General features: G+C 46.1%; 1 protein-coding gene across 2 annotated transcripts in view; it reads right to left on the bottom strand.

The window, feature by feature from the left end:
* The window catches only part of LOC137426970 (guanylyl cyclase C), a 445743-nt gene that overhangs the window by 87624 nt on the left and 335202 nt on the right, over positions 1-22917 (bottom strand). For both annotated transcript variants that reach the window (XR_013623586.1, XM_078778805.1), the window contains exon 20: positions 2837-2977. Coding sequence is in view for 1 of the 2 variants with exons in the window: in XM_078778805.1 (XP_078634931.1) it covers positions 2837-2977 (141 nt within the window). In the remaining variant the exon portion in view is untranslated. The remainder of the gene's footprint in view (positions 1-2836; positions 2978-22917) is intronic.

The raw sequence follows: 22917 nt of genomic DNA, 5'->3' as shown, positions 1-22917 counted from the left end.
GCTCTTCAGTGTGGCTCGCTATTGTCGAGGAGAAAAAAGGCATTCGAATTTCAGGTTTCCTTCTAATTCCCCATGACAAGGATCCATTCCAGCTTCAAACACTTGGTTCAGAACTGCCATTAATACTGAAATTGTATTGACCTTGAAAGATCATTTTAGAACACTTCACTCAATTTGGTCCTGGATGTGCGGAAGACAGATTTGATGCTCAAGCGCTCATTATTTTTGAGCCAAGTCATATCAAGGCTGAAAAAGTTATGCAAATATCATTTTCTGCAGCTTTTCGACAACCTTATCCAATGAGACTCGTCAGTATTGTTGTTGCTGTGGTTGTTCTTCATTGTGAATCCAACAACACTATAATGATGGAAATGGTGACAGAAGACCCTGCCTCTCATACCTTGTAGAGGTTAACAGAATCCTGTGTAATCCCAAAAGGTTCCGACGCAGAGGCACAGCCTCCGTTCATTTCTCCAGGATGAGACAAACTGCCAGCCCTCAACCTAGGAGATCGAAATGCAGATCGCAATGTGTCCTTAACGCATTCATCACTCAGCGAGCGAACTCAGACAGATAACTATTGTGATTCTGAACTCGTAGAGTTTCCAAAGCTTATCAGGCCCTCACCACCAGCAGTGAAGCATCACAATCCTGCCATCATGGCTTCGGCACGAAGAGGGAAATTAGGCATCTTTGCACGAATTGTGTCAAGTTAAAGCCAAAATAGAAGGAAAATTGTCTTCAGCTGATACAAGTTAATGACCAGAGGCCCTTTTATTGACATCGTCTCCATTCGTGAATACGCTTATATTTATATATATATATATATATACATATCCCAGGACAAACTTTGACACAGTGGATAAATCAACAGTATTGGAGATAGGAACCTGAAAGTCACAGCTATTAAACACAAAACAATTAGACCATGCTCATAACGTCAATACAATTTTTTGAAAGAGATCTATGGTTTGGTTCAATCTCACGAGACATGCTCAAATCCCAGAAATTAGTTGGTTTGTCCACAGCATCTGCAAGTGTCTTTATAGTGAATGTAAAAGCACACAGGTATGTCCAAAAGTCTGTGCCACCTGCGATCAGTGTACAAGTTCCTCCAGAAGTTTCAGATTAACATAGATCAGAATGAAATTGAGAATCTCCAAACAAAATGTGTAAATCATGCCAAACTTTAAAATTATTTTATGCCATTGTTCTATCGGCCACAAAGCAAACGGTCACAAACACGACAGACATTGGGGTCATTGCAAGTCCACGGTGGCCATCTGGATACAAACACAGCAATATTTCCATGCAAAGGTCGGTGGGAACACTGGAAATGGCTGGCAAAGTTTGAGCAGCACACCTAATAGATGTGGCTTTCAAATTGTACTTCTGACCTCAAAAATACCCTGGAGCAAGACGTTCCACCAGACAAAACAAACATTTGTTCCACATTACTTGTGTTGTATCAGAATGTCAAAAACCGCGTGGAGAAAATGGCCCAGCACTTTAGGAGCACCTGTTGAGTTAAAACTATGAAATTGATGTGCCATACGATAATAATCAAATATCCCAGTGTCCCTTGCGAAGAGTAGCCCACCTACTGCACCCTGTCCAAATTACAAATTCTTGCTCTAACCTCCTTAGTCGAACATCAGGCATCAGGTTTATGAAAGAATTGGGCAAATAAAATTCCCTGGCCTACCCTAATGTGAATGGTGGAATAATTGTGGCCGTGAAAGAACAGATGACGTCACCCATACGTTACCAAATGATCATTTTAAGGCCATTTTCCCCGCTGGAGCAGGGGTTAGCCTTGCGGGCCCCATGACAATCATGGTTCCCTGTTTGAGGCAATGTTTTTTTTTATGGCCGGATGCCCTTCCTGACGCCAACCCTTAGTCGCCTCTTACGATGCGCAGGGATACGGTGTACCTATTCTAAACCGGGGTACACACCGGGATCATTCATCCCAGCAAGCTGGTACTCAATTTGCCGACCTCGGAAGGATGACAGGCTGAGTCAACACCCCTGGTGTTAAATTAGCGATCAGACCGGGATTCGAACCCAGGATCCTAGGATCCCAAGCCAGCACCCTAACCGCTAAGCCAAACCGTTACCAATACGTATATGGACCGAATATTAAATAATGATACCACCAGTGACCAAATCTGAAAACAGACAAAAGGTAAGTTGGGATCCATCATGGTGTGAGTGTAGTAAAGGACTCATCTGAAAATCTTATAGCAGGAGTCGTTACACGATTGCTCTGATGGCAAGTTTTCAGGATATAAAGTAAGTCTCACATTCTTTCCTTAACAATAGATGCGCCAAATGACATAATTTGTCACCAAAAAACAGTGATCTTCATTTTAATTGATGTCAACACGAGGGTAGCAATACATGGTTAAAAACAAACCTGCTTCGAGATCAAAATCAGGACTTTCACCTTAGTCAGCAGGCACATCACCAATTGAGGAATCTTGGCTGTTTGTCAGAACCAAAAAACCCAAAATCCGTTAAGAAAACAATTCCCCATCTCCAATTCAAATTCGAACCACCTGCTCAATGAATAAAACAAAGAAATCTCTCAGTTGGAGGCTGGATGTGGGGTTATTAGAGACAGTTGGGGGTCTCAGTTTTCATGCTCAATAGATTGGATTCAAAATTATCTTGTTTGCAGGCACATGGGGGTGAGGGTTCATCAAATCCACATCGCAGGTAATTGGGTGTGGTGTAAGGTGCTGAGACGGAGGACTTTGCATGGGGTAAAAATAAATAAATAACAAAGACAGCAGTCTATTGTACATACTCCACCTCCAAGGTATGTACCCACCGTCATGGCTGAATGACCCATCTCGGATGAAAAATACTCCTCTGCGGTACAGCAGCTCCTGTAATATTATGCCAAAGGAGTACACATCCCCTTTCTGAGATGCACCGTCATTGTGCAGGTGTTCCGGTGCTGTCCATAGCTCTGCAGTGGAAACGCAAGCCAAGGGTGGGTGAAAGACCTCAATAAAAACACTGTGCGAGATTCAAGAAGCAGCCATCATAGAGAGATTGTTACGACGAGGGACAATAATCCGATTTTTTTTTAAATGTCCGTTGTCTCCAAATCAGGAGATTTAGACAGTTCAAATTTAGTCAGGTCAGTCTCTTTCTTAACTGCTACTGGAAACGTGCAACCCAATGCTACCTGCCGCATGGTCAGGTATTCGGCGACTAAACCGACTATCCTCACTGGCTTGCCAGTGGGGAGGGTGACTGTGACACCCTGCAGGACGAAAAACAATTCCTGTTAAAGGGCAGATGAGCTCTCTCCATGACCTAACAGCCATCCAGTAAGGAGATGGTGTCTCCGAAAAAAACACCCATCCGATTGGACTGGTTTTTTTAGGTAGTAGGTTGTAGACAGCAACCGCTCAGGGCAGCACTACCGTTCAGACCTAGGAGCGTTAAAGTGGTGCCCGGAACCATCTTACACACTCCATGTCAGGATTGCTGGTCTTGCTTTCTGTCTCACTCAAACTTTAATCTCTTTTTCTTGCAAACAAACATCAAACACTTTTCTTCATACACTTTCCTTCTCTTTTATTTAAGGCCGAGACCCAATGAGGACTATATAGTCCGTGACTGGAGCCTTCAATATTAAAAATAATAATAACAATAATCTGGTGATTCATGTGATGTATGCACAAGCTTCTCGATGAGCATCAGACAACAAAACAAACAACAGGCATTTTAAGGCCATTTTCCCTGCTAGAGCGGGAGTTAGCCTTGCGGGCTAACGGGGGTTTAGCCTTGCGGGCCCCATTACAATCTTCTCCATTTTGCCCTATTTTCTACATCTCCCCTTGTTAACCCCCTTGCCCGCATTTCTTCTTCCACCACCTTTAGCCAAGTCTTTCGCAGGCTTCTCCGTCCTCTACCTCCTTGTACATTCATTTCCAGCTTCAGACAGAATAAACAAATAAATAAGGGTGGGAAAAAGTAACATAATAACTTGTTTGAGAAAGGATCAAAATTGTCCTGCTTTATCTTCCACATACAGTGCATTCAGAAAGTATTAAGACCCCTTCACTTCTTTCACATTTTGTTATGTTGCAGCCTTATGCTGAAATCATTTAAATTCATTTTTTCCCTCATCAATCTACACTCAATACCCCATAATGACAAAGAGAAAACAGGATTTTAGAAAGTTTTGCAAATTTATTAAAAAGAAAAAACTTAAATATCACATTTACATAAGTATTCAGACACTTTGTTATGACACTTGAAATTTAGCTCAGGTGTCTCCCATTTCTCTTAATCATCTTTGAGATGTTTCCACACCTTGATTGGAGTCCACCTGTGGTAAATTCAATTGATTGGACATGATTTGGAAAGGCACACACCTGTTTATATAAGGTCTCACAGCTGACGATGCATATCAGAGCAAAAACCAAGCCATGAGGTCGAAGGAACTGCCTCAGAGACAGGATTGTGTCGAGGCACAGATCTGGGGAAGCCTACAAAAAAAATTCTGCTGCATTGAAGGTTCCCAAGAGCACAGTGGCCTCCATAATTCTTAAATGGAAGAAGTTTGCAACAAACAGGACTCTTCCTCGAGCTGGCCGCCCGGCCAAACTGAGCAATTGGGGGAGAAGGGCCTTGGTAAGAGAGGTGACCAAGAACCCGATGGTCACTGGCTGAGCTCCAGAGACCCTGTGTGGAAATGGGAGAAACCTCCAGAAGGACAACCATCACTGCAACACTCCACCGATCTGGGCTATATGGCAGAGTGGCTAGATGGAAGCCAAACAGTTCAATCTTGGTTTCATCAGACCACAGAATCATATTTCTCACAGTCTGAGAGTCCTTCAGGTGCTTTTTTGCAAACTCCAAGCGGGCTTTCACGTGTCTTTCACTGAGGAGAGGCTTCCGTCTGGCCACTCTGCCATAAAGCCCAGATCAGTGGAGTGTTGCAGTGATAGTTGTCCTTCTGGAAGTTTCTCCCATGTCCACACAGGATCTCTGGAGCTCAGCCAGAGTGACCATCGGGTTCTTGGTCACCTCTATTACCAAGGCCCTTCTCCCCCGATTTCTCAGTTTGGCCGGGCCGCCAGCTCTAGGAAGAGTCCTGGTTGTTCTAAACTTCTTCCATTTAAGAATTATGGAGGCCACTGTGCTCTTGGGAACCTTCAAAGCAGCAGCGATTTTTTTTGTAGGCTTCCCCAGATCTGGGCCTCGACACAATCCTGTCTCTGAGCTCTGCAGGCAGTTCCTTCGACCTCATGGCTTGGTTTTTGCTCTGATATACATTGTCAGCTGTGAGACCTTATATAGACAGGTGTGTGCCTTTCGAAATCATATCCAATCTATTGAATTTACCACAGGTGGACTCCATTCAAGGTGTAGAAACATCTCAAAGATGACCAAGAGAAATGGGAGGCACCTGAGCTAAATTTCAAGTGCCATAGGCAAAGGGTATGAATACTTATGTCAATGTGATATTTCAGTTTTTTCTTTTTAATAAATTTGCAAAACTTTCTAAAATCCTGTTTTCTCTTTGTCATTATGGGGTATTGAGTGTAGATTGATGAGGGAAAAAATGAATTTAAACGATTTCAACATAAGGCTGCAACATAACAAAATGTGAAAAAAGTGAATGATGAAGCGTGCTGATGAGGAGGGGAGTGTCGTTGAAGCTGAATGGAAAGGTGTATGCTGCATGTGTGAGAAGTGTTATGATTTATGGGAGCGAGACATGGGTCATGAATGTAGAGCAGCAACGAAGGCTGGAAAGGGTGGAAATGCGAATGGTTCGGTGGATGTGCGGAGTCTCGTTGAGAGAGAGGAAGACAAATGATGAATTGCGAAAGATGATGGGAATAGAGCCTGTGATGGATGCTGTGAAGAGGAACAGGTTGAGATGGTTTGGTCATGTGTTGAGGAAGAATGAAAGTGACTGGCTGAGAAGAGTGATGGAAATTAATGTAGAAGGAAGTAGAGGACGGGGAAGACCGAGAAAGACTTGGCTAAAGATGGTGGAAGAAGAAATGCGGGCAAGGGGGTTAACAAGGAGAGATGCAGAAAATATGGCAAAATGGAGAAGATTGTCATGGGGACCGCAAGGCTAACCCCCGCTCTAGCAGGGAAAATGGCCTTAAAATGCATGTTGTTGTTGTTGTTGTTGTTGTTGCTGCTGCAACATAACAAAATGTGAAAAAAGTGAAGGGGTCTGAATACTTTCTGAATGTACTGTATATAAAAGAAAGTTTTTGTTTGTTTGTTTGTTTGTCTGCACGCACTAATCTCCTGAACGGTGAAAGATAGGAGGAAACCTCTGAAATAAAAAATGTCGGGACGGGCCCCGGGAAGGTTATCGGCGAGATGGCGAGGCCGGTCGAGGCCGCCTCGGCCGGGCTAGGCCCATTTCGCAATTTAAAGCTGATCTTAATTATAGGAGTCAATCTTCTACGGCCACGAGTGAAAGCTGAATTATAGTAGTAAATTCATTCAAAAAGAAGTAAAAATGTCGGGACGGGCCCCCGGAAGGCTATAAGCTAGGTGGCGAGGCCGGTGGAGGCCGCTTCGGCCAGGCTGGGCCCATTTCGCAATTAAAAGCTGAGCTGAATTAGAGTAGTCAATCTTCTAAGGCCGCGAGTAAAAGCTGAATTATAGCAGTAAATTCATTCAAAAAGAACCCGGGCAACGCCGGGTGCTTTCGGCTAGTCTCTAATAAGCTGGTGTCTTTGTTTCATGAATGTGCAGAAACCAACTTATGGGAAAAGACCCAATTGACATATAAGCATCTACTGCACCCTGATTTCCACTTGTTGGTCTACACTAAAGTCATAATGGGTTAAGAGGCCTTGGCTTTTAGGCATAGAAAGGAGGTCTTACATATCATGGAGCAAGGTAGTACTCCATTTGTAGGGATGCCACAGAAGGGGAAAAATGGCCCATTCAAATGTGTGCAAAGAATGTATTGCTGTGCTGCTTCTGCCAATGCCTCAATAATATTTTTGTCGTGATCGGTCTGCGTATGTCTGTAATAAAGCCATTTTGGTAATGGCGGCATTTCTGGTGTATGTGTGAGTCTTCCTGTCTTTTGTAATATGTTGGTACTAATCTGGTCTGGTGGAACTAAGCATCTGCTGATGAGGGGGAAATCATTTTGCCTTGGAGACTGACTTTTCTTTCTTTCCAGAAATCATGGCCACATTTGGGACAATTGGAGAGTTTCAATCCTAAGAGGAAGAGTGGTTGCTTTATTTAGAGTGGATTCAGCACTATTCTGCAGCTAACGACATTACAGGTGTGGATAAGCAACAATTGACACTGCTGAGTTTTTGCGGTGTTCCGACTTACAAGCTTATGCCGAGGAAGCTGGAGGATGCCCGTTGTCGGAGCTGATTTCCGTCGTTGAACAACACCGAAATCTGAAGTCATCGTGCAGCATCGCATGCTGAATAACCAGTCAGGAGTCCATATAGGCCATATTGGATTATGTAGTGAGTGAGTCCATATTGGATTACGTAGCAGCCGGACATAAATTGACTAAACGGTGTGAATATGGAGGTAATCTCGAGGAAATGCTTAGTGGTCACTTAGCCTGTGGAATTGCAAACGACCGCATCCAACACAGAATGCTGAAGGAAGCATCATTGGATTTCGACAAGGCCTCACACATATCGTCTACAATATAATTGGTGGGAAAAAAACACATTGGAACTTGGCAAACATGTCGTAGTGGTGCGGGAAGTAGTGGTAAACAAGATGGCGAGTTTGTGTGGCTACCAGACCCCTGTGGTTCATCTTCTGATGGGGAATCCGTAGTAAAATGCGATTGCTGTGGGAGGACAGCTCATAATCACGCCATAGCGATTGTTCAGCTAGAAATGTGGACTGCTATATCTGTGGCAAAAAGGGTCTTTTTGCTTGAGTCTATCATTTGAAACCCAAGACCCAAAGCATTCCTCGGAACAAAAACATTCACCACAGGAAATGGAAAAAAGTTTCAATACCAGACATATCAGTTAAAGCAGTGGTTCTTAACCTTTTTAAAGGTGCCGAACCCGAACGAAACCCACCGAACACTCGCGGAACCCCTCAAATTTGACAAAAAAATCAAGAAGAATTGCATCTTAATGCGTTTTCTGTTCTTCTTTTCGGGAGGCGATCTGGGAAATGCGTGGTTTTGTTTTGGCAAGGGCCACCCTCAAATCATTTTCGCATGCAAGCCTGCTCCTTTTCTTTGTTTTAATGTCCACCAGTTTCGAAAACGCATTCTGGCAGAGATACGTTGTAACGAATGGCGTGAGGATCTCAAGAGCAATTTTAGCGATGTGAGGATACACTTCCATTTGGCGGCACCAAAACGTTGAGAGCGCTGTTGTGCCGAAGAGTTGTTGTTGAGTCTGGCTCTGCTGAAGTTCGATGAGGTCGTCGAGGTATTGGTCGTTGACATCTGCCGTTGCAACGTCGAAAGTAAACGGCTGCCGCACCCATGCTGGGTATTGCTCTTGGTCGGGGAAGTATCCGTTGAATGACTTTCCCAGCTCATCCAAGTGTGTGGCAATCGCTTGCTTCAGCTCCCCCGGTACAGCAGTGCCTCCAACTTCAGACTCATCTTCGATCCCGCTCACGCACTCGTCCAGTAGCGAAAAGTTCGCGAAGTTGTCATTCTCTGTTCGCCGCCTCCACAATGGTAACTTCTTTCGGAAAGCGCTCAGCTTTTCTTCAGATTCGATGACATTGACGACACCGCCCTGCATCTGGCAATTGAGATGATTGAGTGCGTCGAAGATGTCAGCCAAGTACGCCAAGGTGAGGATGAACTTTGACTCTTGGAAGTGCGTTGCATGGCAATGCTGGTGTTCTCGCAAAAACAGGGATAATTCTACACGCAAGGCAAAAACACGGCTCACTACCTTCCCTCGTGATAACCATTGAATGCTAGAGAGGTAGAGAAGGACTTCGAATTCAGAGCCGATTTCATTGCACAGCTCTTTGAAGATGCGATGATTCAAAGCACGGCTTCGCACGTAATTCACAGTTTCAACGACGATTTTCAGAACATTGGCCAGTTTTGGAGGCAGGGTTTTTGATGCCAGCGCGTGTCTGTGCAGGACGCAGTGCGTGACGATGATGTGTGGTGCATCGGCCTTCACCAGCGCTCCAAAACCTGAGTTGCATCCCAGCATGGCTGGAGCTCCGTCCGAGCAAACTGCAGACACCATGTTCCACGAGAGGTCATTGCTTCTGAAGAAGTCGTCCACAAGCTTCTTCACGCCACCTGCCTTTGTCGTTGTTGTGAGAGGATTGCAGAACAGAAAGTCTTCCTTGATCTCGTCTCCTTTGACATAACGCACAAATAAGATGAGCTGGCTCAAATTCGAAACGTCGGTGGTCTCGTCGAGTTGAAGGCTGAATTTCGTCGGGCTAGCGACTAAATCTGCAACTACCTGGGTAAGGATGTCGTCGCTCATGTCGTCGATTCTGCATCTGATGGTGTCATTTGAGAGTGGAACGAGAGACAACTTGTTTTCAGCAGCTTTTCCCAGCATGATGTTGGCCATCTTCAACGCGGCCGATTTGATGTGTCTCGCCAACGGTGTGCGGTTTGCCCTGCTTTGCGATCAGGTACGCAACTTCATACGACGCGGTGAGGATCGGTTTGTCAATTGGAACGAAGCCGAGAGTGGGCAAGGTAGCACTTGCTTCGAATCAGACTCTCTTCAATTTGAATTCATCCAGCGTTGCGTCTTTGTACTGCCCCTCGCCATGCAGTTTTTTTGAAGTGTTCCCGTAGTTTTGCTGGTGCTCGGCTGGAGTTGATCAACTTGACATTGCAAAGCATGCATTGAGGACGCTGACTTCCGTCCCATTCCGTCAAACACGTGAACCCGTACCTTACGTAATCCTCCGACCACTTCCTTTTTTTTCTCGACATACTGCAAAAAAACAAAAAAAAGTAACAAACTCATCTTAATTGAGTTCGGGCAAATAATTATATGACAAAAATTAAAAAAGGAACATGCTTAAATATAATCAGTACCCCTCTGAAAACTGAGAAATTTTAACGAAGAAAACATAACTTACAGTTACGACGACGGGATTTATTATCTACTCAACTCTATGTCACCTCAAATCCCATTATAATATTACATAGAAAACTGTGAATTGTTAGTTTTGAATTGCGACCAAAGGAGTTATATCACCTCCACCTAATTTTCTGAGTAATTCAATCATATTGTTATTGATCGCGGTTAGATGTTATAGACCGAGCGGTGGTGTAAGACCGCGACCTAACAAAACTCACCCGATTCACCCAGACTTTGGCCGGATCGCACCGCAGCTGCTCAATGAGGGGAAAAGACAAAAACGACGAATGCAAAGAGGAAAAGGAATAAAACGAGAAGACGTACAGACGAGTAATGGGTTTTATTATTTACACACACAAGCAAAAAGGAGCAATCAAGTTTTATTTACAACACATAAGACGCAGGTGACACAGTGCAAATTTAGCTTACCTACAGGCTTAACTTATCCCAGGACAGAACAAACAGAACGCTGACTCACGCGGGGGATGCCAGGAATGGCAGAAGGTGGATGGCTGGAGGGAGAGGGGGAGGTCCAAGGGGGGCCCCGCAGCACAACCGGCGCGTTCAGCAGCCGCCGTTCCTCTTTGGCCCTGCTCCAAACCGCCGTTCAGGCCCCCTTTGGCGGTTGGGTGGTCTTGCGGCTGCGGCCTCCGTCCGCTGTGTTCCCAGGACTTGTCTCACTCGCTTTTCACCACCGACTCCTCACCACCGCAACCAACTGTGACCACTGACCCTCCTTTTGCAACCGACTCAGACCAACTCTTCTCTCTCTCTTTCTCGGTGCGACCAACTCCTCCTCTCTCTCTCTCTCTTTCTCCGACCAACCCAGAGTGCATCTCTCCCAGCTCACTTCCGGTTGCGCCCTTTTATAGCGCCCCCAGCGATCACGCCCCCCGGCGCTTTGGACACGCCCATCGGGGGTGCTCACCTCGGCCCTGGTTGGTCGCGCGACCCTCTGGCTCCGCCCTTGATGACGACGGGCGGGCACGCCTTTCTTCTCCGACCCGAGCACAGGTTCAATGGCGGTTTTGGAGGGGAGGTAATTGCCAAACGACGAAAAGGGGGAATGGAGGTTGTGGGAATGGGAATGAAGGGAATCTATCTCTTTTACTGGTGCAATGGAGTATTTCAATTAATGGAAGACACAGCCTTACACTAATACACAGAATAAGATATAACTATCGAACATGAATATCCTATGATTGGCTGACATGTATGCTTGTGAACTATGGGACGCCCTTTTGATCTTACACAGCTCCGGAGGCAGGAGGCACAGCACAACAACAACAACAATAATAATAATAATACAGCACACAATCAAAAAAATATATACAGTCCTCAAATCCACAACACTGCACCCTCCTCCTCTTAGGCACGTCCCGGGCCTACAACTTTTATCTTTAGCGTGACACGTAGGTGTAGTTCCCTCTATTTTTAACCTGACCCTGAGTGCGACAGTTTAAACATAAATAAGTGTCCCGCTGCTCCATTGCACCCTGCCTAACAGACTTTCGCCCACAGTTAACCGAATTGCGGAATGGTCTTCAAACTATACACTGACGGTGGGGAGCATTATTTACACTGACGCTATTTTTATTTACAAAACTAACCCAGGACCTGTAATTGTTCTTTCTGGGGGGGAGACAGTCTGCTCTGCATCAATGCACCATGAACGCACCTATAACGCACCAACACACCCTCAAGCACCAATCAGTGCAGTCACCACTGTTCATCAATAAAATAAATTCAACAACCCCTAACCCTGCAGGTGTCTCTTGCTTCTTCGGCTCCCTCTGCTGGTTATTATTATTTGTCTTCCAGATGTTGTCATTCTCTTTTGCTTTGCTTACTGGCGGCCTATTTGCAATAAAGTGTGCCCAATGTGTCCTTCTTATTTATTTTATTTATGGCCCACAGGGCCGACTAGTGTGGTTCACCTGTGGGGCATCGGTGCCCTGTGGCCAAGGTCCGCCAGCAAGATTTCGGGCCCTCATGGCCGGTTCCAGCAGAGGGGCCATGCCCCAACCCATGGGGTCTATAAGTGGTGCTCGGCCACAGGCATGTGGTCCATAATGTGGTGCATCGATGCAGACAGCTGGTTCTGGGAATTTCGGGCGCACAATGGCCGACCCACGCACGCTCCCCTCGGCGCCCAACGGCGCACAGGTCATGTGGGAGACAAAAGAAAGACAATTGAGCGAGGGGTAAGGTCACAAGGGTACACATCAATAAGGCAATGCAAGGCGAAATGCGTACGGAGGGCGAAGTGAGAAAGCTCGTCCCTACCGTACGTCACCCCCCTGTTACCTAGCCCACCCTTGCCCTTACCCCATATGTACAAAACCTACACATTACCAATTCGTCACTACTGTCACGTCTTCCCCATATTTCCCCTATACCAAATTCGTCACCACAATCCCTCTACTTCAAAAATTTGCCATCATCAATTCATCATCAATCCTCATAAGGAGGAAGAGATGGAATTACGCACAATGTCACACCCACGTCATGATGCGTCTCACATTCCAAACATTTGCACAGTAAAAATAATTAAACATGGCATGGTGTGGAGTACCTGTCACCTCAGGTGAGTGGATGCAGATGGTGCGAGGAGATCCTTCATTCTAACTATCCTCTAAATGATTTTAACACACTTTACACTACCCGGGGTCTTTCTCCGGCCAAACCATTGGCCCTCTTACACTATGGGTTCTAAAAACCAATTCCCATTGGCCAAACTGTGGTGCTTTTCAATTTGGGGTCTCACTCCCCCGATTCATCTCCCGGTGCCCTCGCACAATTTCTGGGCTGTGGCGTGTACCTCTCCCAGTGGGTCTACCCACCTGCACACCTCCACCACTGCAGTTGCCACCCGAGCTTACCTAGCTCCTCACCCTAACCTATCTAACTGGGGCAGGCCCCTCCTGGCTCTGTCACCCCACTCGGTGCCCTCTGGCACTGGGCTACCCGGGTCCGTCCTCCGGATCCTCGGGCCCCATCCACAACAACTACTACCGGCTCCCAGAGCCCACCTGCGGCCTCACCTGGCCGACATCCTCACAGTGGTGGAGCGCCCAACCAACTACACACACTAACAGGCTACACGCCCAGCCATTTCCACAACACCAACGCACCCATCCACATACCATTCTGTCACCCGCACCACAGATGCCAATATCCAACCACAATTTACCTGTACCCTCTACCTAACACTTACACTACCCGCCCCGGGTATCCGTGATGGGGGTCCACTCTTCCCCCATTCACACCTTCGCACCATCCACTCCACTCCACAATTTCCACCATTCTCACTCCACGACCATCCATTCCAATACTCCAGATATTCCACACTACCATTTATTCCACACACCTGTCTTTCATTCACCTGTCGTTGCACACCTGTGCAATCCTACCTGGTGCCACCTGCACCCTCCTCCTCTTCCTGGACCATTTGGTCAACACAACACGCAATCACCACTACTTCCTCATACACTGCTCCACACACCTGTTCAGTTGCACACCTGTGCAATCACACCTGTTCAATCCTCACACACACGGCATCATCTCAGCTGACTACTCCCCTCTGAAACTTGCGCTTCCCAGTCGTCCCTTTAAACTATTGCGCTCCCACGTCATTATCATCCACACTAATCTACCTGCGTCCCCACTACAGGTATCAGTCACTAACTAAACTTAACGTTACCTAATGTCAATCTCTTCTAGATCCCTACTAATAACCTAACCCACCCGGGCTAGTTTCCACTGCCATCAACCCCATAAGCTATTGCTCCTTTGCCCCCCCCTGTGAGGGATGGTGGATTTGCCATCCCACCACATCGGGGGTCTCTCTATCAATTTGGCACACCAAATTCCAACCAATTCAAAAATTTTCCATTTACTGCCAATTCTACCCACTATTATTAATTTCGTATCAAATCACTACCATCATCATCCGTCTACTTATTACATCCTCTCGGTGCGCCATGACATCATTAAACTCGGCTTCGCAAAGCCGAGCAATGAATTCGGGTGGTTTGGTTGCCTGCAGGTTGAATCCGTCCGGCTTTCGGTTCAAGGGAGGTGGTTTGGTTGGACCGAGATTCCACGCACCATCTCGGCGCGGCACCTTGCGGTCCCGGGCCCGATGGCTCCATCTCCCCCGGTCGGAACCCCGTCCCCACGAGGGGGCACCGTTCCGCTTCCTCCCACTCGCCCTCGAACCGGACCGGTCGCCTCGCCCGACAAAGCCCGGACTCGACCGTGCGGGGCGGGGCCAAGCCCGAATCGGCAACGACGCTTCGAAGAGAAACGACGCAGCTTCGATCGACGCCGGGCCTCGCACCCAACCAAGCACCCCTCGCACCGAGTGCTCGCATCGGCTATCCGTCGCTCTAACCACTACCCTGGTTACCGTCGACGCTTTACTTGCATGCTTACAAGCATACGCTACCCCTTTCACCCTCACAAAACCTGGCGTTCCAACGCCGTCCGTACATTCCACCAACGCTCTCTCTGTTACACACCACACCTCTTGCGCACACTTCGGTCCACACCTCTCCTCCGTTACGTCCTCCGTAACACTCACCATGGGCGTGCACTCCGTATTGCTCTCACTCCCTGTGTCACACCCCGTACACACCGACGTGCATTCGCGCTCGCACTCGGTTTCACTCCCACACTTTATAACACACCCACTCGCCGACGCACACTTTTTCCTCCCACGCGTGCCATTTCCACTCACTCGGGACCCTTCACCAACGCCCGGGTGCTTCCTCGATCCCAAGCGCGCAAAACTTCTTTTGTCGCTAAACATCCTCCTGCAAAATCTACCCGCACAATATACAGCACGACTCACCTGGGGGATCCTTTTCTCCACGCGAACCTGCAAACTTCCATTCGGGTTAAGCACAGCATCGTGATGTGAGCAGGGACTTTGTACATAATCCATTTCTCCCTGCAATTCCCGGGCTACCTCCGTCATCTCTTCAATTTTAATTATTCCCGCTACTGCTTTTTCTTTATTAACCTCGGCGACCGCTGGCTTTAATAAAACACCCTCCTCTACCTCAGCAGTCGCCGGCTTTCGCAAACCCCGTGTCGCGATTTCTACCCCCGTCATTGTACCCGTGCTTTCCTCCGCTTCGCTCAACCAGCGCTTTTCGACCCGCTTTACCTCCTCGTGCACCCGTGGGACCTGCTCGCCCAACCTGCGGTCTCTGTCCCTCTGCTCCCTTTCCTCCCAATCGGCCCCCATCCTATCTATTTTTGCATTCATTTCGGCCATGAAGGCTTGCATTTGGGCCACCGTTGGTAGTACAAAGGGTACTGTCACGATTTGTTGCCACAAAAGGTTAAAATCCAACGGCGGCGCTGCTACGGTCGCGGGCGTGGGCGCCGTGGCCATGTGCGAGGCGCCATTTTGCGCGTCTGATACCCCCTCAACCACATTGCCATTTTTCTCCTCCCTTTCCTCCACATACATTTCCCCGAGGTCCTGGGTCGATTCCACCCCGTCTATCTCTCCCACCGGCATCCCGTCGCCTTGAACAGCCATGGCGCGATTTCAAAATTCGGGTTTTGCTTTAAAAAAACAAATTTCGGCAGCTCGTAATTTTGACCAAAAATTTTTTTTTCTAGATGTTTTAAAAATTTGGTTCGGGACCCGAATTCCACTCCCAGACACCAATTGTTATTGATCGCGGTTAGATGTTATAGACCGAGCGGTGGTGTAAGACCGCGACCTAACAAAACTCACCCGATTCACCCAGACTTTGGCCGGATCGCACCGCAGCTGCTCAATGAGGGGAAAAGACAAAAACGACGAATGCAAAGAGGAAAAGGAATAAAACGAGAAGACGTACAGACGAGTAATGGGTTTTATTATTTACACACACAAGCAAAAAGGAGCAATCAAGTTTTATTTACAACACATAAGACGCAGGTGACACAGTGCAAATTTAGCTTACCTACAGGCTTAACTTATCCCAGGACAGAACAAACAGAACGCTGACTCACGCGGGGGATGCCAGGAATGGCAGAAGGTGGATGGCTGGAGGGAGAGGGAGAGGTCCAAGGGGGCTCCCGCAGCACAACCGGCGCGTTCAGCAGCCGCCGTTCCTCTTTGGCCCTGCTCCAAACCGCCGTTCAGGCCCCCTTTGGCGGTTGGGTGGTCTTGCGGCTGCGGCCTCCGTCCGCTGCGTTCCCAGGACTTGTCTCACTCGCTTTTCACCACCGACTCCTCACCACCGCAACCAACTGTGACCACTGACCCTCCTTTTGCAACCGACTCAGACCAACTCTTCTCTCTCTCTTTCTCGGTGCGACCAACTCCTCCTCTCTCTCTCTCTCTTTCTCCGACCAACCCAGAGTGCATCTCTCCCAGCTCACTTCCGGTTGCGCCCTTTTATAGCGCCCCCAGCGATCACGCCCCCCGGCGCTTTGGACACGCCCATCGGGGGTGCTCACCTCGGCCCTGGTTGGTCGCGCGACCCTCTGGCTCCGCCCTTGATGACGACGGGCGGGCACGCCTTTCTTCTCCGACCCGAGCACAGGTTCAATGGCGGTTTTGGAGGGGAGGTAATTGCCAAACGACGAAAAGGGGGAATGGAGGTTGTGGGAATGGGAATGAAGGGAATCTATCTCTTTTACTGGTGCAATGGAGTATTTCAATTAATGGAAGACACAGCCTTACACTAATACACAGAATAAGATATAACTATCGAACATGAATATCCTATGATTGGCTGACATGTATGCTTGTGAACTATGGGACGCCCTTTTGATCTTACACAGCTCCGGAGGCAGGAGGCACAGCACAACAACAACAACAATAATAATAATAATACAGCACACAATCAAAAAAATATATACAGTCCTCAAATCCACAACAATATTTTATAATCACCATCCACTTTTGACTTTAATATAACTCTGAACCCACCCTGCATATCCACAAACATTTCCAACTTACTTTTCAATTAATCAGTAACTCCAAAGTAAGGCGCGACCAATGACGCACGGCACACGGCAAGCTAATCGAGGCTATTCACTGGAATTTCCGAACACCTGCAAAGTCCAAAATCCAGTAAGTAAGTAAGCAAGTAAGCACAATCAACAGAATAATTAGCAAGTTGCTCATTGATTCAACTTACAACAGTCAGTGTGAAACAACTTATCTTAAACACAGACCAGAGAAACCATGAATGGGATGGGAATACAATTACAAATAACATTTCCATTCGTTCGTCACATACATAGCAAAATAATAATAATATTAACAAGCGTTACGCCGAGGTCCCCCGTCGGGGAAGTGATGTGAGTTGACAAAGTGGAAGACGCAGAAAACATGCTATGATATAATATTTCGCTCACAAGTTTCAGACATACATGGAGGCGGCCATCTTGGATTTTGACGTGGCGACCCAATTTTCAAGAGCGTTCTTCCTTATGCGTAGATACACCCACACACCAGATTAGAAGTTAGTAGTTCGTTTATTTTTCAAGATATTTAGCTCACAAGGTTCAGACATATATATGGTGGCGGCCATCTTGGATTTTGACGTGGCGACCCAATTTTCAATAGCATTCTTTCTTATGCCTAGAAACACCCACACACCAGATTAGAAGTTGGTACTTCGCTTATTTTTCAAGATATTCCACTCACAAGGATCAGACATACATGGCGGCGGCCATCTTGGATTTTGACGTGGCGACCCAATTTTCAATAGGGTTCTTCCTTATGCCTAGATACACCCACACACCAGATTAGAAGACGGTACTTCGCTTGTTTTTGTCCCCCGTCGCACAGCGTAGCGAAAGGGGGACTATGGCTTTCCCCTCCGTCCATGTGTCCGTGCGTGCGTGCGGGGCAGGCGTGCGTCTTTGCATGCGTGCGTGCGTAAGCAAAGGACCGCATTCGAATTTGGTGTGTGGGTGCAACCCACGTCAAAATCCAAGATGGCCGCCGCCATGTATATCTGATGCCATGTATGTCTGAACCTTGTGAGATGAATATCTTGAAAAATAAGCGAAGCACCAACTTCTAATCTGGTGTGTGGGTGTATCTAGGCATAAGGAAGAACGCTATTGAAAATTGGGTCGCCACGTCAAAATCCAAGATGGTCGCCGCCATGCATGTCTGAACCTTGTGAGATGAATATCTTGAAAAATAAGCGAAGTACCAACTTATAATGTTGTGTGTGGATGTATCTCGGCATAAGGAAGAAGGCTATTGAACATTGGGTCGCCACGTCAAAATCCAAGATGGCCGCCACCATATATATGTCTGAAACTTGTGAGCGAAATATCTCGAAAAAGAAGCGAAGTACCAACTTCTAATCTGGTGTGTGGGTGTATCTAGGCACAAGCAAGAACGCTGTTTAAAATTGGGTCGCCACGTCAAAATCCAGGATGGCCGCCGCCATGTATGTCTGAACCTTGTGAGATGAATATCTTGAAAAATAAGCGAAGTACCAACTTCTAATTTGGTGTGTGGGTGTATCTCGGCAAGAGGGACGACCGTTATTGAAAATTGGGTCGCCACGTCAAAATCCAAGATGGCCACCGCCATGTATGTCTGAACCTTGTGAGATGAATATCTTGAAAAATAGGCGAAGTACCAACGTCTAATTTGGTGTGTGTGTGTACCTCGGCATACGGAAGAACGCTATTGAAAATTGGGTCGCCACGTCAAAATCCAAGATGGCCGCCACCATATATATATCTGAACCTTGTGAGCGGAATATCTTGAAAAATAAGCAAAGTACCAACTTCTAATCTGGTGTGTGGGTGTATCTAGGCATAAGGAAGAACGCTATTGAAAATTGGGTTGCCACGTCAAAATCCAAGATGGCCGCCTCCATGTATGTCTGAACCTTGTGAGCGAAATATCATATCATAGCATGTTTTCTGCGTCTTCCAATTTGTCAACTCACATCACTTCACCGACGGGGGACCTAGGCGTAACGCTTGTTCAAGATATTTCGCTCACAAGGTTCAAACATATATATGGCGGCGGCCATCTTGGATTTTGACGTGGCGACCCAATTTTCAATAGGGTTCTTCCTTATGCCTAGATACACCCACACACCAGATTAGAAGTTGGTACTTCGCTTATTTTTCAAGATATTCCGCTCACAAGGTTCAGACATACATGGCATCAGACATACATGGCGGCGGCCATCTTGGATTTTGACGTAGGTTGCACCCACACACCAAATTCGAATGCGGCCCTTCGCTTACGCATGCACGCCCGCATGCACGGACGGACGGACGGACGGACACACGGACGGAGGGGAAAACCATAGTCCCCCTTTCGCTCCGCGGTGCGACGGGGGACAACAAGCATTCTGAATATTGCGCTGCAATACATGTCCCCTACCAAAGTTCAAAGTGCCATAACTTTGTCAAAAATGATCGAATATGCAAATTTATGTACGGTTGATGCTGGTTTTCAAACTTGATCTGAGGTATGCTGAGACACATGTGTCACGCCTCGCCTCGTTGATAAGCCCGCAAGGTCGCTCCCTGGAGCGGCCTGCACGTATTGCACTGTGTGAATTATATAATTACCAACTCACGGTCTGAGGTACTAGCGATTCAAGAGATATCCATTTTAAAAAAATATTTTCGTCTAATTAACGATATCTGCCAAACCACGTGCCCTATCGCAAATTCCAAAAGGACATTTTAGTAGACTGAAATGCTGAACAGATCTGTGAAGTTTCCCCTCGATTGGATCAAAAATGAGGGAGGGGCTCGGTTTTAAAAGTTCATGCTTAAAAACGTCATAACTCTGAAACCATGTGATGCATGACGTCATGCTCACTGACTTTTTTGTTCGTCATGGGTATGTGATTCTGCCTGCAAAGTCTGGCCTCGATCTGTTCAGCCGTTGCAGAGAAAAAGGGGGTTTTCGTGTTTTCACGAAAAACAATATGGCGGCTGAACCATGTGACCTGTGTGGTCATAATTAACATTAAAATATTCTACAGACCGAGTCCCTCCTACGGTGAAAATTTGATCTCAATCGGTCCAATTATTGCAGAGAAAATGTTTTTTAAAGGAAATTAAAACTTAAAATGGCACTGAGTTAAGGATCATCAGAATTATCAGAATTCCCAAAGTTCAAAGTGCCATACCTTTGTCAAAAATGATCGAAACGTCGTGAAGTTCGAACTTCATCTGTAACTTATCATGAGGAAACCATGTACCAAGTTTGAAATCATGAGCATTAAGAGTTTAGAAAAAAAGTCCGGAAAACTGTTCTTTGCGTGACGGACTGACGGACTGACAGACGGACAGACGGAGGGACGGCGTGCAAACCTATAGTCCCCTCCGGTATACACCGGTAGGGGACTAATAATAAGCGTAATTACACATAGATTCAAAATTGATACAAAACTTAAAAAAAGTTTTAAAAAATTGCAATGCGTTTCGGAGGACCTCCGCCGAACCCCTGAGACTGGCTTACTGAACCCCTGGGGTTCGGTCGAACCCAGGTTAAGAACAACGGAGTTAGAGGATGATAATGAAGAGGACATGTACAGGGTATTCCAAAAAGACCTGGCCAACTTAGATTGTTAATATATTTAGTATCACAAATGATACAACGATGCCCTTTGTTTACTTTATTATCAGGTCTGGTGGTTTAATGTAAAAGCAAATGGCGACTCCACAGGAGAAAGCTCAGTGCGTCGAATGGTTCATCAAGACGAGATCCGACATGCAAGTTCAGCGTAATTTATGTACAAGGTAAAGAAAGAATCCGCCATCGTGGACTAGTATCAGAGAGTGGTACAAGAGGTTTAAGGAGACTGGAAGTTGTTAGAAACAGAAACGTACCTGTCGACCAAGCACAAGTGCAACAGACATGGAACAAGTGTGTGAATTATTTCTGCAAGGTCCCAGAAAATCAATCCAATACACATCCAGAGAACTGGGACTGCCAACCAACACTGTACACAGGATTTTGTATAAAAGACTGACGATTTATGCCGATAAAGTGCAGATTCTGCAGGAACTCAAACCAAATGACGGTCCGAAACGCAAGGCGTTTGCCTTTGGATTTGCTCAGTCACATAGAGGATGACAAAGATTACCTGAAAAAGGTCATGTTTACAGACAAAGCTTGCTTTCATGCATCAGTGAAGGTCAACCAGCACAATGTGAGGGATCTGGGGCTATGAAAACCCACACGTGGTCATTCAGCATATATGCAACAATCCAAAGGTCAATTTGTGGTGTGGCCTTCTCCATGACTGCTTGGTGGGTCCGTTTTTCCTTGCGGACGATAGTGGCCTCAACAATTTACGTGAAAATGTTGGAAGGATTCGCCTTCTCACAGATTGAAGACCTGCAACCCGATATCATTTTTCAACAGGACGGCGCTCTCCCTCATTGGGCCTTAGTCGTTTGAGCCATCCTGAATGACAATTTTCAGGCCACTGGATTGGCTAAGACAGACGAACCACCTGGCCCCCACAATCACCAGACATAATCCACCTTGATTTTTTTTCTGTGGGTGTTTGTCAAAGATGTTGTCTGCAACAACAAAGTGGCAAACCTACAGGATCTTTGTTCTTAAATCACAACTGCATGCGCACTGGTGAATGCAAACATGCTGAGCCGAACATGGCAAGAACTCGTGCACCAACTTGATGTCCTGCGCATGACAAACGAAGCTCACATTGAAGTGTATTAATGATGTGCAAAAACGTTTATGAGTTTCTCTATCATAAAAACCAAGAGGTATCGTTGTATCATTTGTGGTTCTAAATATATTAACAACCAAAGTTGTGTAGGTCTTTTTGGAAACCCCTGTATCAAAACATGGCCTGATGGCAATCGGTAAAAGGATTGCAGTGTCATTCCTACCTTTTCATTAGGTCCTACATTGTGTGGTTGTTTTTTAAAAGATTCCATCCCAACTTCTCTTTGAATTTTTGTAAATGTTTTTTTCTGACTTGTCATCTTTTAATTAAACCTAGTCCTATTCACACCCATCATGAGAAATATCCTCATGACTGTGAAAATGTCACAGATCTGTAGACGAAAAAAAGAGAGACAAGAGCAAAATAGGAATGTTAATAAAAAATATGTTGCGTTTGATCCATGATCAAATAGGTCGCCATTCATTCCCGGCACTCACAATGCATTATTGGTCTTTCTCGCTGAGTCCGAAAGCTTCCTACAATTAATCAGTGGATGTGCGGGTAAAAGTAATTAATGCATCGATGCAACAAGCTGTGATTGTGGACAAGCTTTAGGTTCCTAAATCTCAACGCATCGAAATTGAAAAATGGCAGAAAAACAATGGGTCAAGTAATTTAATCAGAGTTACTTCCAAAGAGGCATACATCTCCAGAGTGGCACGTTTACCAACAAGCACATCAAAAACATTCTGTTTAACTTGATCTTTTGATTACATTTTTTTTAGCGAATGTGCAACATAGATTTCTTTATGTCTACATTGCATTGTGCACATCTTAGCAAACAACAATTTGGATTTGGAACTTTTAATATTAAATTATTCAATTTGTCATTTGTTTGTGCTTGTTTGGTCATAGAATATTGCCATTCTGGAATATTTGCAGGAAATATAAATTGAGTTCAGGATCATGGACAGCAAACAAAAATAGCACGACAGGCCAGCAACCACGGTCCACTAACCAAAAGTGGACGTATGGAAAGGTCACATAGGGTTGTATAAATTTACATCAACAAACCAAGCCAACAATTACATCTCACTTAATCCATTGGCAGGGAATTTATGGCTTACGGTATTTATGATATCAAAGTGATTTGGGATTAAAAAGCTGGAATATTG

Source organism: Myxine glutinosa, chromosome 5 (assembly GCF_964187855.1).
Source record: "Myxine glutinosa chromosome 5, kmMyxGlut1.1, whole genome shotgun sequence".
Lineage (NCBI taxonomy): Eukaryota > Metazoa > Chordata > Myxini > Myxiniformes > Myxinidae > Myxine > Myxine glutinosa.
Note: the sequence above shows the minus strand (reverse complement) of the source record. Positions and strands in the feature narration are given on the sequence as shown.